Source organism: Balaenoptera borealis (genome assembly GCF_965194805.1).
Source record: "Balaenoptera borealis genome assembly, chromosome: X".
NCBI lineage: Eukaryota > Metazoa > Chordata > Mammalia > Artiodactyla > Balaenopteridae > Balaenoptera > Balaenoptera borealis.
Genome location: NC_138881.1, coordinates 86,957,241 through 86,974,432, shown reverse-complemented (window position 1 = coordinate 86,974,432; position 17,192 = coordinate 86,957,241). Strand labels below are relative to the sequence as shown.

General features: G+C 46.6%; 1 protein-coding gene across 2 annotated transcripts in view; it reads right to left on the bottom strand.

Annotated features, from left to right (window-relative positions):
- Positions 1 to 38: 38 nt before the first annotated feature.
- Positions 39 to 17,192, bottom strand: part of DRP2 (dystrophin related protein 2) — a 38,297-nt gene continuing 21,143 nt past the window's right edge. For both annotated transcript variants that reach the window (XM_082377093.1, XM_082377094.1), the window contains exons 8-22: positions 15,990 to 16,050; positions 15,613 to 15,674; positions 14,112 to 14,186; positions 12,979 to 13,180; positions 12,671 to 12,756; positions 10,590 to 10,747; positions 10,078 to 10,244; positions 8,165 to 8,276; positions 6,773 to 6,909; positions 6,386 to 6,451; positions 6,057 to 6,122; positions 5,024 to 5,167; positions 2,990 to 3,227; positions 1,707 to 1,827; positions 39 to 1,384 (exon numbers count right to left, since the gene is read on the bottom strand). In XM_082377093.1, the coding sequence (XP_082233219.1) occupies positions 1,260 to 1,384; positions 1,707 to 1,827; positions 2,990 to 3,227; positions 5,024 to 5,167; positions 6,057 to 6,122; positions 6,386 to 6,451; positions 6,773 to 6,909; positions 8,165 to 8,276; positions 10,078 to 10,244; positions 10,590 to 10,747; positions 12,671 to 12,756; positions 12,979 to 13,180; positions 14,112 to 14,186; positions 15,613 to 15,674; positions 15,990 to 16,050 (1,820 nt within the window). In that variant the 3' untranslated portion in view covers positions 39 to 1,259. The remainder of the gene's footprint in view (positions 1,385 to 1,706; positions 1,828 to 2,989; positions 3,228 to 5,023; positions 5,168 to 6,056; positions 6,123 to 6,385; positions 6,452 to 6,772; positions 6,910 to 8,164; positions 8,277 to 10,077; positions 10,245 to 10,589; positions 10,748 to 12,670; positions 12,757 to 12,978; positions 13,181 to 14,111; positions 14,187 to 15,612; positions 15,675 to 15,989; positions 16,051 to 17,192) is intronic.

Here is a 17,192-nt window from a genome sequence, read left to right as displayed (position 1 = left end):
CCCCAAGCCCACCCCCCACCACCCCCACCCCCACTATCTACTCTGAACAGTTTCTGGATAAAGGGATCATGGTATATGTTGCCTAGGAAGAGTTAGCTCAGTTTGAGGACTGGGTTCACCTTCCAGAGTTAGAAAGAATGGTTTTATGCAAAGGAAGGCCTTGCTGTTGTCTCTGTGGAGAGTGGCCAACTTCCTGATCTGTAGCCCCTGGATACTAGAAAAGGGCCACTATTCAGGATGGCCTGTTGCATCTGCCTTCTGACTAGCTGGGGGATATCAGCCACCTCATCTGATTCAGCCTAAGAGAAAGAAGGGTCACAGCCTGAAAGGGTGTTGGGTGGTCATGCTCCTCCAGTCTAGAGGGTGGCTTCCCCTTCCTCACCCAAGGAGAAGACCCCCTTGCTGAGCAGCTGCCAGCCCTCCCCCAGGGCTGTGAAGGCCAACTCAGAAGAGCCAAGGGTGGCTTCAGCTGGGTTCCCAGAGCAACTCAGCTGGTCTCTCGGGATGCCGAGGTTTTCAGGAAAGAGGAGGATCTGGGGAAAATATCTAAGCCCATAAGTATTTCTTTAATGTTTCCCAATATAAGGTGAAAATAGGAACCTGAATGAACTGTTTCCCGCCTTGAGAAAGGTCTGCCAGGGACTGAGGCAGAAGGAACTGAAGATATTCAAGGAGGAAACAGCATCTAGGTAGCATCGGGATGACTAGATCTATGCCTTTGAGCTGAAGTTATATGACACGTTGCCCAGACTTTTTCAGGGGCACTTTGGGTGGGGTGGCGGGAGTGTCTTCAGTGTCACTTCCCTGTGTTGGGCCAGAGAGTAGGGCTAAGTCCCGTGTGTTCACAGTGCTGGAGCCCTCGGGTCATTAGGCTCCCCCAAATCCATCATTCCATGGAGAATGGAAAGGGGCCAATGGGCACTGCTTCACTCTGCAAGGCAGCTTCTCTGCTCCCCATCTGAATGGCCTCCAAGTGCCCTTAGCCTGGGCTGCAACAGAATTGTACTTAAGGGACTGATCTCAAACTTGAAGATTAAAGGGCACATTTCTAGAGTCAGAGGAATCATGCCTCTCCCTCCCCCGACCCTCACACACCCACCTCGCATACCATCGAATCCCTGCTGCTGCCTGGAGCCCAGATAACTCCGGCTGAGGAATGTGGGGCCAGTGGGGACTGGAAAGGTTGGGTGAAGGCTGAGGGAAGGCTTTGACCAGAACTGGGAGAGGACCGTGGACTATAGGATGGGGATCTGGTTCCATCAGGAGGCCAGCAGAGTGTTGGTAGTCACATCAGAACTTCGCACACTGGGGAAGGCATGGCGGAGCTTCTCCATAATGTCTTCCAAGCACAGGCTGACATCTTGGCTCTTTGACCCCACATCATCTGAGTTGGAGAAGAAAGATGTGGGAAGAGAACTCGAAATTCCCTTATGAGGCCAAGGGGCCGAGGTAGGATGCTGCCGGCTGAAGGGTGAACCTATAGCATTTGTATCTTCCCGGCACGATGCCTAGGTACATATGAGGTACTCAACATACATTTGTGGAATAAAGAAATGAATGAATCAGTCAATAAGCCAATCATCCCTGACCCTAAGCTCAAAGCCATGAGGAGAAACCAGTCCCAGCCCTAGCAGAACCCTAGGCAGGAGACCTGGGGCAAGACAAAGCCATGGAGGAAGGGGTTGGGAGGGGCTGGGGGAACTCACCTGCAGCTTGAGTGTCTGGAGTAGTCTGTCCCTTCTCCTGGGGGTGACTGCCTTCTGACTGCTGCGGAGAGGAAGCCAGGGACGAGCCTGCAGAGCCATTGCCATCCGATTCAGTATGTGGCTAGCAAGAGGTAAGGCATGACTTAAGTGGCTTTGCCTTCCTGACCTTACTTTGACAGCCTCCTGAGCTTAGAAAGGTCCTTAGAGACATCATGCCCATCCCTTTGCCCTTGGACTTTAAGAAGCTTTTGGTGATGCCCCAAACAGTGGTTTCCCCTTTCAGGAAACTTCTTAGAATATTTAATTACTGGATACCCTCTTCCTTCAACAACATGTATCAAAGGCTCCCAGTTCTTCTAAGGATGCCATTGCCCCTAAATATCTCTTGCTGTCATTTCAGCTATAATTAAGCTATCTAGAACTCAATTTCCTCTGGAAATGTAGAGTTGCACACCTGATCCTTGGTTCATGACATAATATCATATGTTAAGACCTCCAGGAATTCATCTAGAGGCCATCCTTTGGAGGATCTGGGGAAGAGGCACAGTGTGGTATTACCTGGTATGGATAATGACAATAATTATTCATAAATTATTTATTTATGAAATGTTTATTATAGTCCTCGCATCATGCCAAATTGTTTAAATGCATTATCTCATTTGACGTTCACCACAATTCCATGAAGTTGGTATATTTTTATCCCTGTTTTACAGATGAGGGAACTGGGGCTTAGTGAGGCTAAGTAACTTTCCTAACGTCCCACGGCCACTAATCGGCAGCACTACACTCAAACTCAGGGCTGTCTAACTCCAGAACCACACTACATCCTATACACTGCCTCTCAAAGAGGAAAGGGACAAAAAGTAATAAGTGATCCCTTCACAGCGAAAATCTTCCTCTTGCCAAGCATGTCCAAACTCGCTTCTTTCCAGCAAACATCAAAGTAGCAAAGTCAACGTTTTGGATGATTCTTTGAACTTTGTTCTTTCAATACCAGATTCAAATGGGTTGTGGGGAAGTGAGCCCTCAAAAGTCCTCCCTCTGCCCTAGGCCCCACGGTGGCTTGAGAGTAAACACACAAGGATGGAGTGGAAACTAGGTACAAGAGAATTGGCCAAGCGATGTGATATAGCAGCCCATTCCTCCCCCCAACTTTCCTGATTGCCAGCCCAGTTCTCTTCAGAAAGTCTTCTAACAGACACCTCCCAGGAGCAAGGAGCACCTCTCCCCGGCCCGCCTGTGCTCGGAGGCTGCTCTGATTCTTCCCCTGGCCCCAGACTCACTTGCAGGAGCAGCTCCCTTAAGCGCTGCAGCTGGGACTCGAGTTGCTTGTTGTGGTCTTCAAGAATCTGCATGCGTGTCTCCAGGCGGCTCTTGTGCTGTCGAAGGATCCGGGCCTCAGCCAGCAGCTCCTCATTGCGGTGGTCCTGTGCCACCTCGGCAGAGCCCTCAGCCAGGGTGGGTGCCTCAGCAGCCTCCTCATGCTGCCACTTCAGGCGCCTCAGCTCCCCCTGGAGAATCCTGCCAAGGATGGAGAAGCCAAGGCCAATGACCTTCACAGGGTACTGACTGTCCAGGGCTCAGTGTCCCCTCATACCTAGGTGTGAGCAATCCCTTTGCTCTCCCATCCCCACTCCCACCCCAGCCCCCAAGCCGTGCTTTTTTTTTTTTGGTCTCAGCATGTGGGATCCTAGTTCCCCAACCAGGGATCGAACCCGCGCCCCCTGTAGTGCTGCAGTGGAATCGTGGAGTCCCAACCACTGGACGGCCAGGGAAGTCCATCCCAGCCATGCTCTTGCTTGAATGGCCATATCCACTTCCTCTCCAACACATATGTCATTTACTTTGCCATCCTTAGGCCACAGAGCAGAGAGAGCTGACATTTCATATAACAAATGTCTCAGGACTTTGATGTGCTGCTTCGGGGATTAATTCTGACCTTAAAATCGGGCAGAAACACAGTCTGCAAATAAATGAGGCATTAGGGCCACTGACTCACCTACTCCATTTTTAGATTTTTAGATTCCAGGGGAAGACATAACATAAACAAAGGATCACCCATCTTTCCTCTTCTCTCTACTACACTCCTCTTTGACCCACTTTAAACACCCATGTTGAGTCATCAAGGAAACAGATTCCAAAGAGATGGTCTCCTTTGGAGGACATTACTTTTTTTTCTTTTTTGCAACAGAATCACTCTCTCCCTAGTGTTTCCCAGGGCACCCCCCCCCCACCACCACTGCTCTAGTGCAGTGCTTCTCAAACTATCCATAGCAAAAAAACAGGGGGATTTTTCAATCCATCATGGATCAATACATGGTCTGAATGTGCATAGCTAGTACACAGCTCACACCACACATGACTTGCTGCCCAAATTCAACAGCACTCAACCTGGCCTATACCCAATTCAATGAAGACAAGTCCACTAATTACGTGCGTGGATATTGTGGCAATGTCAAATTGCTATGAAAATTTCTAAAAGTTTACTCTCTATTTATGTATTTATCTTGTCTTGAACCAGTAACAAATACTTTGCAGATAGGCCCTGTTCTAAGGACTTGCTAATCCAAATACAGTCTGTAGGCCTGAGGCATGGGCATCCTTTAGCAGCTGGTTAGAAGTACAGGAACTAAGGCCCCACCCCAGACCTTCAAATCAGAATCTGCATTTCACCAAGCTTCCCAAGTGACTTGTATGCACACTGATGTTTGAGAATTACTTTTCTGGGGGTTGTTATTGATTCCACTACACACCCCCAAAGTGTCTTGGATGTTCCTCAGACTCGTGCTGCCCTCCATGCTTTACAGAGATCAATGCCATCCCCATAATCTTCTTCACCTTCCCTCTTCCAGTCCTCAACTGCTCTATGCATATCATCCTCCTCTTATTACTTTCACTAAGTGATAAGGACCTCTTTCCGTTTCCAACAACTGGAAGTTCCTTGAGGGCAGAGGCATCATCTCTTCTGTATTCTCTGTGTTTGCATTCTCTCTGCCTGTATCTATTGGGTACTTGGAGATATTTGGGTTGAGTTAAAAGGATTCAAATAATTATTAGGATAGCTAGCTTTTATTGAACACTTCCAATAAGACAGACACTGGCTAACACATTATATGCCTGATCATTTGATCTTCACAAGTGACCTTAAGAGGTAGGTACTCTTATCATCATCCCCATTTTACAGATGAGGAAATGGAAGATCACAGAATATAAGTAACTTGTTCAAGGCCACATAGCTAGGATGTGGAAATTCAGGACTTGAATTAAGCCGTCTGACTCTAGAACCCATGCAAGATCTGTGCCATTGCCACACCTACCGGTTCTCATCCTCTAAGTGGGCCAGGATCTTTTCGAGCTCCCCTTTGCTTTCAGTGGCCATGCTGCACGTAGCCTGCTGTCCAAAGGCTGGCTCCCGGTCTGTAATGGGGCTGGAGTGCCGCAGCAAGTACTGGTCCTCATCTCTGTGTGGGGGTGGGGAGAGGAAAGAGGGGCCCAGGCATTGAACTGAGAAACAGCTCAGGGTGTGAGTTCTCAGCTCCCACCTCAAGCCCCAGGAGACACATGCTGGAGGATTCCCTCTGTAAGATACATAGAGAGGGAAAAGGCCATGTATTCAGGTTTAAGAGGGATGGAAGTGTTCAAAGGTGGTAGGGGTCATTGTTGGGGGTAGTAGGAGAGAGTGTTTTCAGGATGCCGAGGCTCCTGGGTTCTACTTATAGTGACCTGGGAAACAATGAGCAAATCACTTCCCTTTCTGTGATGTTCCCCCACCCCACCCCCCTTCGCTTTCCCATCCCCAGGGGAATTGTGGCCTGCCTGAGTCCCAGTCCCAGGGCTGGATTTATCCGTGTAGCCAACAGTTCCTAGGTCCTCTGAGGAGGCTGGGGACCTCCCTAGAGATGAAGGGCCCCTTCTCTGGGCTATAGCACCAAGGAATCTCTCTGGCCACACTTCAGTCAAGTCCGTGGTATCTCCCCAGGGTTGATGTGGCACTAGATGGGGCATTGGCATTTTGAGCATAAGATAATGGCTCATTTCTGCAACTTTAGTTGAGGGCATATTCTTCTTCCTTCAGAGTTAGGAATAGAAGGATGGGATCTTGCAACAGAAAGGGACCTTGGCAGATGGCAGGGAGGTAGTTCATCCTTCATTACCCTGCTCAGTTGATAGAGGGCAGACTGCTTCTCTCATTAAATACTGTGCCCAGAAAGCCGACTTCCTTCCTTAGGGTGTCAGGGACCCTATCCACACACCCCCCACCTCCCACTGAGGATATACCCTCCCCAAGTGGTGGTAGAAGGATCCCAAAGGAGAGCTATTCCTGGCAAATATGCAGCTGTGAAAACTCACATGCTGTCGTCTGGGGACAGGCTGTCATTAAAGAAGGAGCAATTTTGACTTTCCATCTCAGCAAGCCTAGGAAGAAAGAGCAGGAACAGAAGGGAAAACAGTATGTGAAGACGGCTTTCATCTCAAGGACTGTAATCCCACAATAGGATAATCAGGTTTGGGAGGCTGTCCCAATTCCCCCTCCCCCGCCCCAAACGTTAGGCCTCGCTGGCTGCTGCAAACCCCGCTGTGCATGTCCCCCTGGCCCTGACTTCATTCTCTTTGCCCCAACTGAAAACCCCTTCCCCCTTGGACTCCTTACAACTCCCCTCCCCCAAATCTGGTGGTACCTGCTGGCAAAATGCTCAATGCGGGAGTGTGTGTCAGCGTGTGGCAACATCGGGGAAGAAGCAGGCCTAGAAGAAAGCAGCAAAGACTCAGAAGACCAAAGACTGGGTAGCTGGGCAGCCTGTCTCCTCACCACCACCCTTCCACACCCCGCAACACCACCACCAAATTAGGGAGCTCCCAAGAGCTGATGGGAACAAGATACAGAGACTGGATTCTAGTCTGTTTCTCAGGTCAGATTCCTGGTCAGGCCCCAGCTGAACTGCCCTGTCACTAGTTGGGTTTGCCCTGGAAGACTGTCCTAGCCCATGTGGGACTCAGCCCCTTCACAGCACATCCCTAGGCTCAATGAGGATGCCTGCAGCCCCCGTTCAGCTACCGGTACTCACGTCTCACTGTAGTCGGCCTCCAGCACTGACTGCACAGGCAGATAACCTCGCTGAGGGTGTTTGCTGAAATAATGCTTTGAGCGGAATTTGTTCTTTAAGGTAGTGGCAAAGTCCCTCATGTTCTCACTGGATGTGGTCTGGGAGGAGACAAGACAGAGGGACTCACCCTAATGGGCTATTCTAGGGAGGTGTGGCCACTCCCCCGGAGCAGGGACCATGACTGGTAGTCTACTCTTGTTCATATTTACCACACCTCGCTCCTAGAAAAAGATCTAGAAGGATACATGCCAAACTGTGAACACGGCTTGCCTCAGGGAAGTTAGACTTGAGGGGTGGGGAACGCACTGAGGAGGAAAAGGGGACTTGGTTTTATACTTTAAACACCTCTATATAATTTGAATCTTTTACAATGATCGTATATTTGTTAACTTTTAAATATCTTTTACATAAATTCTCGGGGTGTAGAAGATGAGCAGGAGCTACACAATTATCAGTCTACCATCTCTAGCCAGTTTCCCATGTATGACTTTAATAATGTTTATTTTAAAATGATAATAAAAGAAAAATAAAGGTCAAGGTCACTGCTTCCATTGGGTCACACATGTTTCTGTGTCAACAGAATTTGGAGAAGAGATGACAGCTCAGGGAGATGGATTGTGGAGATGGGGAGGTAAGATGGGAGAGAGCAGTGGGGGGAGCTGGGGATATGCTTGGGACTTTGGGAGTACGTGTGGGGAGAGAGGAATAAAGGAGTTTAGGGAGCAGAGTCAGCTCAGGAAGCTAAGCCTGGAGGTCTGAGTCCTGAACATAGCAGAGGAGAAATTCTGTGGCTGGAGTTCAGGGATGCTGGGCTCAGGAGACTATGAAGGGCACAGTTTCCAATGAAAGCCCAGTGGATTTTGGGGACCCAGGTAAAGAGCATACCCCCTTTTCACGCAAGAGATTGAGTAATGAATTTGAGCACAAACTTTGGTATTGACTAGAAGGGATGGAAGCAATGACAAGGTAGCAGGTGAAGACCAGGGGACAGAAACAATCCAGGAAGCTAAGCAGGAAAAACTAAATTGAGCGATCAAAGGCTAGTCACCTGTAACTGCCTTGCTGTCTCTATTTTTTCCTGAGACTTCTCTCTGCAGGAGAATAGTGAGTGCCTTTTAGATGGCCAAGAATGTCCTGGGCTGCTCCAGCCAGCTACCGCCCTGGTGAGGGTGAGGGAGAAGCTCTGCTAGAAGGACAGCCCTGGATCCCCCAAATTGGTCAATCACCAGGCCTGTTTGGAGGATGCTCCCCAACGGAGCGCAGAATACAGTGAGCTAATGCTGGACAAAATGGATCAAGCACCCAGAAGCTGAGAGCTGCCTGCCCCTCCCGCCCGGCCCAGAGGCTCCATACCGGGGTGTAATACTCCATGATGGGATAATGAAGCTTGTTGCCCTTGCTGGCCCTGCCTGTCAGGAAGCAGGTCTGGCAGATGTCCACGTTAAATTGTTTCAGACTCCGGTACCTTGGGGAAAGGAGAGGTGGTAGGAAAGAGGATGCAATATACTATAGTGACCTCCCCCTCCCCCAAACATCCAAATATGCACATACATTAAAAGGGTTACTCCAGAGACCACAAATCTCCATGAAATCACATGCTCAGAATCCCAGGAAGTTCAGGAAGTAGCCCTGTCTCACCATCTTTTTTTAAAAGGAAGGGTGAGATAAACAACAAGGTCCTACTGTATAGCAGAGAGAACTATATTCGATATCCTATGATAAACCATAATGGAAAAGAATATAAAAAATCTATATATATGTATAACTGAATCAATTTTCTGTACAGCAGAAATTAACACAACATTGTAAATCAACTATACTTCAATGAAAAAAATAAAAAATAAAAGGGAGGGTGGGACGGGGTAAAGAGCTCATTATATCAAATAGCCTTCTAAACAAAGGTGGCCTGAAAGGGTCCAGTTTCACAGGTATGACCACCTTCCTTGGAGAAGGCACACTTTCAATACGAAGACAACTGATTCTATCAGCCGTGAGCAAGTTGGCTAAAAATTATTCCCCAAAGTTATTTATAATAGTAACTCTATTATGACTGAATATAGACTAGCCCTTCAGATCCAATTCCAAAGCCTGATTGGACTGCCCAGACCTAATAGCATAGCATGGTGAAATGTCTAGACTTAGAACAGTCAGAGGATCCGACATCTTGTCCTGGAGCTACACTAGCCAGCAGTGTGAACTCCACCTCTGTGCCTCATTTGCTTATAAAAAGCAGGGTGGTTGTAAAGAGAGTATGCGCTAGTGCTTTAAAGTGGTAAAAACAAGCATTTTATGATGAAAGCCAAATTCAGGATAGCGGCTACCTTTGTGGGGACAGGAGGGAAATGTAATCAAGGAAACTTCAAATATATTGTTTTATATATTATATAAAATATGTATAGCATATATAAATTTGTAGATATATAAATATATTATATAACATATATAAATATATTGTAAACTATTGTTTGTTTCTTCAGCTTGGTGGTGGGTGCCCACCGTGGGGCGCTGGAGCCTGCTCATGTAAGCTCACGAGAGCTGGTTGTTAAAATTTCAGGAATTTTCCAAGCCAGTTGTTAAATATAGCCATTATTTAAAAATTAAATTGTATAAACACACAATTAAGCAAATGGTATTAAAAACAAAGGTAATAAATAATTAAACTCATCACTTCCTAACTATTTCACCATTATCTATGCTCTCGAGGTTGTCTACATCTGTTATACCTGGTGGTGGAAATACTATAAATGGGGTGCAACTGCGCGTCTCTTCCTGACCTCCTATGGGTAGCCTGACACTGGCCACAGTGGGAGTATTTACATCATGGAAATTAGCCAATGCTATATCACGTTTCTCTTTTGCTTTCTAGAGAGTAGCACATTTGCCAGCACACCTTTTGGTGCGTAGGTGTTCTCATATGTCAGGATGCTGGGGTTTCTGGGTTCTACTTAATGCTCCCTGGGAAACAATGAACAAATTACTTCCCTTTCTGTGCTGTTCTCCCACCCCACCCCCTTTTGCTTCTCTATACATTTTTATAGGTCTGAATACTTCACAACACAACTAACAGAAAAAAATTTCATCGTTTTTGAGTTTTTTAAAAGTTAAACATTCTGCAGTAGAAAGGATTATAACAGTATATAACAACATACAATAGATTAGTTGTAATTATATAATTATGTAATGCCCTGTTTTGCAATATATGATTTATATGTAACATGGCCTATTATTATTATTAGTATCACTCCAGCAGGTATTGCTTTCCCTACCTGAAGCCTTTGATGGGGCACTGCCTACAGATAGAGCACTTGGTCTGATGCTTCACTTGTTCAGCAATGGTGACCCGATGCAGAACAGCCAGCCACACCATGGACTGGGGCTCCAAGTTGACCCATTCCAGGAACTGTGAAGCTTCAATGACTGGCTTCCCAGTGCTCTAGGGAAACAAGAAGCCCAGTAGTGATGTCTGAGGCCCAGTGTCTTGTGCCTAGAATGGCAGCCCTCAGGAGAGGAGGAGAAACAGCAAGACCTGGTTGGACTCTGGGTTAGACTGTTCTCCAGAGGTGTCCACCTTCTACCCTGCCCTAGTTGACCTGGTGCCCTCCCCTCAGGACTCTGACCCTAAAAGCCCAGAGAACCCTCTGCCCTGTTGCTCCAGCCCAACAAACTCCCTTGCATCTGAGTACTTCAGATCAAAAGCCCAGCTCTCAGTCCTCCCTCCCTTCTTCCCACCCTCTGTCCCATCACTCCTCCTTTCCTCCCTCCCCAGTTCCATACTCACAAAACGGAAGCAACTACGGACGCTGGGCTCCACGTTGCTGCCCCCAAAGGCCGCCACTTCCCCCAGCTGACGGGGCACCTGAATGGCCTCATGAAGCAGGACACCAAGGTGGCGTTGGTCACACTGGCTGCCTGAGTTGGCCACTTGGCTGAAGAGGTCTGCTGGCCCCACCGTAAGTCATGGCCAAGCCCGATACAGGAATGGCCAGAGAATGGTATGAGGAGAAAGAACGGAAAAAGAAGACAGGGAAAGAGCACACTGACTTAGCTAATGACTTTTGAAACTGGAATACCTAAAGGTCCATCCCTGACCTTCTAGAAGTCCAGGAGTTCTAAAAGCAGCATTCCTCTGGGTTCAGAGAGAAAAAAGTGAGTCAGACACAAAGACGGAGAGCGTCAGAAAGAGCAGGGGAGAGAGGGGTGAAGACAGAGAGCAAGCTGTGTGTGAGAGTGGTGCCAGACACAGATATGACACTGCTGGGAAAACAAAGTCTCAAGAAGCAAGATGAAGGGGTGTGGGGTTCAAGGGTGCCTGAATATGAGTTGCAGTCAGTCTGCCCTATCCCCTCCTGTTCATGTAGCCCATGTAGTCTGATACTGCAGTAATCTCTCAGTTATCCACACAAATGAAAAGACACACTGGCATGGATAATTCAAAAAAAGGGGATAATTCAACACACTTGATCGTCTAAGAATTCACTCTCAGTCATTGTGGAACAGACTATGGTACTTATATATTTGAGCATGGTCTATATCTGCCCTTGTGGGAACTCCCCCGTCCCACCCCAACTTTCGAAAACCTCCTCCAGAGGTTCTTGTCTGTCCGTTTCATACCTCACCTAAGGCCCAGAAAAGGAACAAAACCAAAAGGCAGAGGGCCTGGGGTTTATTTCTGGATCCATTACTGACTAGCTTGTAAAACCTTGGGTAAGTCATGAACCTCTCTATGCTGCAGTTTCCTTACTTATAAATGGAGACTAAATCATCACTGTCCATCCCATCTCAAAGGAACATTGGGAGAAAGAAATTATATCATAGTTATAAACATACTTTGAAAAGTCTTCTTCCCTGTAAATCTTTCCTAGACGGCTGTCCTCACTCTTCTGTGATCTGATATAGCACATATCCTTTGCCATTCAGATTATTCTAATTAGCACTCTAAAAAATGCTTTCTGTGTACTTCTGTCTCCTCTTCTGGACTGTAAACCACTTGAGGCAGGGACCATGTCTAACTGGACCTGATACTCACCACATGTAGCACAGTGGTCAACGCACATTAAACACTTGACACTAGTGATGCTGTTGCAGAAAAATGCAAAATGCTGTACAAATGATGGAGGATGGAGGGGAAAGCAAAGGTACTGTACACCAGAGAGGTTCAAACCTACAGAATTACATGTTGTCCACCTCCCAGATAATGGGGATTATTGCACACCACCCATGTTATCACATGGGAAGTCTCCAACAGAATGTGTGACGTGGTTTTTTTTTATTATTATTAACGTATAGCTTTTTATTTTATTTCAGATGCCTGTGTTGATGATGCAGGTTCTCAGGAAACCCCCAAAACCATAAATGCCTTTCAAAGTTTTTGACAGTCAGGGTAAATTGAACAATTCTCAGTGATGTATTATATAGTAAAAACCATTCCATTTATAAAAACCAGCACACACCTGCCTAGTAAACAATAAAACTGTCCTCTTCCACATTTGTGTGACGTGGTTTGAGCTTCAGATTGGGAGAGGGCTAAGCCTGATAGGCCACAGGGAAATGGAACTAGAAAGTCCAGGTCCTGGGTATCCCAGGATCCCAACTCAGATCCCCATCAAGTAATTACACCAGATCAGAAGAAACCAATGCCCTTGGAGTAACAGTGGGGATAATAACAGGCCTTAGACCCATCTTGGCCTTTGGCTGTTGTGGATTCTTTGCAATAGCTTGGACCGGGAAGCGTTACAAGGTAGCCTGAGTAGCCCTCTGCTGAGTCATAAGACTGATCTTCTGCTTATCTTAGACTTTTCTTCCTCCCACCACACCTCTCCCTCCACACACCTCTACTCCAAACTTTGGAGTTGTACTCACACTGCAGTTTTTCCTTCACTTCTGTGCCACACAGGCATGCAATGCCAGTCTTAAAGGACAATGCCCGCATCTTTCCACTGCGACCACTAGGTTTAAAAGAAGAGACTGAGAATATGAATATCTGTAAAGGGTTAACATCTTGGCAGTCATGTCCCTCACAGGGTTGATCCCAGCAGGGCTCTGTGCCAGTCATGCCCCAAGCTGAGCTGAGTCCAAGTGCACCAGGGGAGCAATTCCTTCCCACCATGCCCACTCCATATGTCCCACTGAATTTCACCATGGAGGCTGTCAGGGCTGCAAGCCCTTACCTATCAAAAACATTGAGGAGCCAGTTGAGGCTCATGTCCACACAGAGTGGCACGTTGACCAGGATGCCTCTTTCCTCCTCCAGCCGTTCATATAAGGCAGTCAGGCAGTGAATGACCTCCACCACATCCATTACATGCTCACTGGCCTGCAGATCATGCTCATTGAAGATCTCCAGGGCTGTGGTTAAAGTTACCAGGTCCACTGGGAAGGAAAGGAGAGAAGGAGAAAGTATAGCCAAAAGTAGAACCCCAGGGACTAGGCAGGAAGATACGGCCACCAGCATCACCAAATCTGACTCAATCTCCAGACTAACCATTGGTAAGTATGAAACAAGCTTGCCCTTTACCAAGACCCTCAACCCAAGTGAGGAGAAGGCAGCAGAAGGCCCCCTAAATTAACCCCAAATGTTTCTATACCCAAATGTTTCTTGACATCAGTTTCAAGAAGATGGTGGGATTTGGGTAAACTCCCAGGGGTTGAATACCATTTTTTTTAACTTTCTTTGTCTTTACATGCATTTCAACTGCAAGTAAGTTGGTCTGTGAACCTCGTTCTGAAAACCTAGACACTGGTTATGAAGGCTCAGGTATGCCTGGGTAAATGTGACATAACTCAGGAGGATTTTTTAACTACACCCAATGCTGGAATCAGCCTAGCCAGATAACCTGGTCCAGGAAGACAGAATGGACAGTGTCTCAGAGAAAAGACAGAAGGCACATTATATCTGCAGCCATGTTGTCCCCTAACCACTGGCATTCGCTTCAACAGTTCTGCTGCTACATCCAATAACCCCAAGATGGTGAAAGAACACAAGCCTCCAGTGGTTCCAAACCATTTGCTGGGATAATTCTCGCCATAAAACACTTGCTTGATTATCCGTTTTGGGCAGGGAAGAAGGGACAAGGAAGAGGATAGCTGTGGGTTAATTTGGAAACAAGCCTGGGGGTTGGGGAAAATAGAAGGGCCCTGGAAAAATCAGGTGTCCACAGCCAGCATATCCCAGCCTTTGGAGAATCCCCACAAAGCCAATCAACAACACTGGACAGGTGGGATGAAAGTGGGAAACAGTCAACAGATGAGGAAGGGTAGGAGTGGGATGAAGGCTATGAGGGAAGTGTAATGGGAGACTTACGACGCAGTGCCTTCTGGACTCTGCGTAGCTTCATGGCAGTGCGGTAAGCTGAGAACTTAATGTTGTTCAGATCAGCTGCAGAGAATGGAAAGAGACCCACTCAGATCAGGGAAATGCAAATTAAAACCACAACAAGATACCATGTTACACCTGCCAGATTGGCAAAAAATAAAAGCCTGACAATAGGAAGTGTCAGCAAAGATGTGGATGAATGAGAATTGCTGGTGGAAGTGTAAATTGATACAACCACATTGGAAAACAACTTGGTATTACCTAGTAAAATTGAACATTCATATATTCTACGACCCAGCCAGCTATATATCCTAGAGCAGTGATTTTCACGTGTTTTGTTTGTTTGTTTGACCAAGCGGCACAGTTCTTGTTAGCTCCAAACTAGAAATGACCGAAATGTCCATCAACAGTAGAATGGTTGAGGAAACTGTGGTATATACAATGGAACACTCCACGGCAGGGAAAATGAATGAACTATAGTCACATGCATCAACATGGGTGAAATTTACAACATAATAGGAGTCTCTCTTGGCAGTCAAAGATAAGGCACATGAGAGTCATATTCGTAGCCTGGATAGTATCTTTCAAAGAAGATCTAGTACACATCTATAAGCATAATTACCTAATGTGATGATAAAATCGTTCAGGGAGAGTATAGAGCTTCCAGTTGAGGGAGGTGCAGAGGGGAAAGGAAAGAAGGCTACTGGAAAAAGGACAAGGACTCACTTCCACCCTCACCTGCTTGTTGAATAGGATTCCCTTCTATTTTTTTTAAATTTATTTTTTATTGAGGTAACATTGGTTTATAACATTTTGTAACTTTCATGTGAACAACATTTTATTTCTACTGCTGTATACCCTACAAAGTGCTCACCACCAAAATTTAATTTCCATCTGTCACCATACAGTTGAACCCCTTTACCCATTTCACCTTCCCCCTACCCTTTCCTCTCTGGTAACCACTACTCTGTTCTCAGTATTTATGTGTTTGTTTTTGTTTTGTTCATTTATTTTGATTGTCTCTTTTTATATTCCACATATAAATGGAATCATATGGTATTTGTCTTTCTACTCATGTCACTCAGCATAATATCCTCAAGGTCCATCCGTATTGTCACATGTGGCAAGATTTCATCTTTCTTATGGCTGAGTGCGTGTGTGTGTGTGTGTGTGTGATCCAGCTATCCCACTTCTGGGTATTTATTCAAAGAATATAAAAACACTAATTCAAAAGGATATATGCACTCCTATGTTCATCACAGCACTATTTACAATAGCCAAGACATGAAAACAACCTAAGTACCTGTAGACAGATGAATGAATAAATAGGATATAGTATATATATATATGTATATATATATATATATATATATATATATATACACACACACACACACACACACACAATGGAATACTACTCCCTTATATTCTTATAGGACAAAGGCAACTGTATAGATCTCCACACTATACAGGAACCTTGAATTCTTACCTAGGGTTTGGTATAACTCAGTCATCTTGGGATGGTCCCAGCATGTGGTCTGAGCCTGGTGGCTACAAACAAAAGCATCAATAGTGCCAGGGTCTATACCACCCCCCAACCCCTCAAACACACATGCACGCACCCCTCAGCGATAGGTTGGATGCAAGGAGCAGCAGGATCTGAGGGTGAACCCGGAGGATCCCAAAGCACAAGGGTTCACCTTTACCAGGTAGAATCTTGAGCTCTTGAGATGAGTAGGAGGAAAAACTGGAGTGGATGGAGGAATCCCAACAGGTAAGGGGTGAGAGGGATAGATAGAAAAAAAGACAGGAAAAGGAGGGGGTGGGCACGTGACTGACCCATTTCCGATTCAGACGGTCACTCACTTGATATAGTAGGGAACTTTATTGGGTGAAATTGCTCTTTCCCAAGGAACCTGAACAGAGGCTGGTGAGGGAGAAGAGAAAGAGAAAGAAGCTGACCACTAATGCTCTTCAGGCCCCTGGTTACTCCCCTGCTCTATCCTCTCAAAGAAGTAGTTAAGCCCAAAAGGGGATGCCTGACTCTCATTGCCAGCTCTTAACAGCCCCTGAGCATGGGGTAAACACTTTTAATGAACACACTTCTCTCCCTGACGTTTGGGTGAGGGAAGGAGAAGAGGTTGTCACTGATACCCTCATGTGCCAGAGACATGACAAGGGCATGAACAGGTGGCCTTGGCCACCCTATCTTCTCCCTGAGCTGTCCGCCATTTTATCCATTCAGCAGAAGGCAGCTGGTGTGCTGCTGTGGATATGAAGTGGACCCTACTTTCCTCATGGGGCTCAAAGCCCTTCCCTCAGAAGGTCAAGCTTCTCAGTCCTGTGGGACAATGGGGAATGGGACTGCTCACTCCTCTCTAGTGAGGAACTCTGGAAAAGGATGTCTCTCTCTGCTCTGTGTCTTTAACATCCGGATGCTCCAGGAGAGGCTCAGTCACCTGGCCAACCTCCTCATTGCAGTTTCCCTGGGTACAAGAGCCCTCTGCAGGTATATCTGCATGCCAGTGATTATAATTCAATAGTTCTAATCACCATTAACATTGATTGAGTTCCTACTATGTGCCAGATACTCTGCTGAATGCTCTGTGTGCCTATCTAATTTTCATATCTGTACATTCCCACTATCTCCACTGCTGCCACCCTGATCTGAGTCACCGTCATCCCTCATCTAGATTGTTGCAATATGCATCCTAATAGGTCTCCTTCCTCCCACTCTTGCCGCCCCCACACTCTGTTAAAACATAAGTCGGATCATGTCATCCCTCTGCTCAAATCCCTGCAATCGTTCTCCATTCCATTCAGAATAAAATCCCAAGTTCTTACCATAGCCCTCCAGGCCCTCCGTGCTCTGGCCTCCTGCCCCCATTCTGACTTCTTGCTCTCTTCCCTCGTCACTCACTTCTACACTGGCCTCCTTGCTGTCCCTCAGGTATGCCCCTGCCTTAAGGTCCTGGAAGTTGTTGTTCCCTCTGTTCTTCCCTAAGATACCCACATGGCTCATTCCTTCACCTCCTTGAGGTTTCCACTCAGTTGCCTCCCTCATTAAGT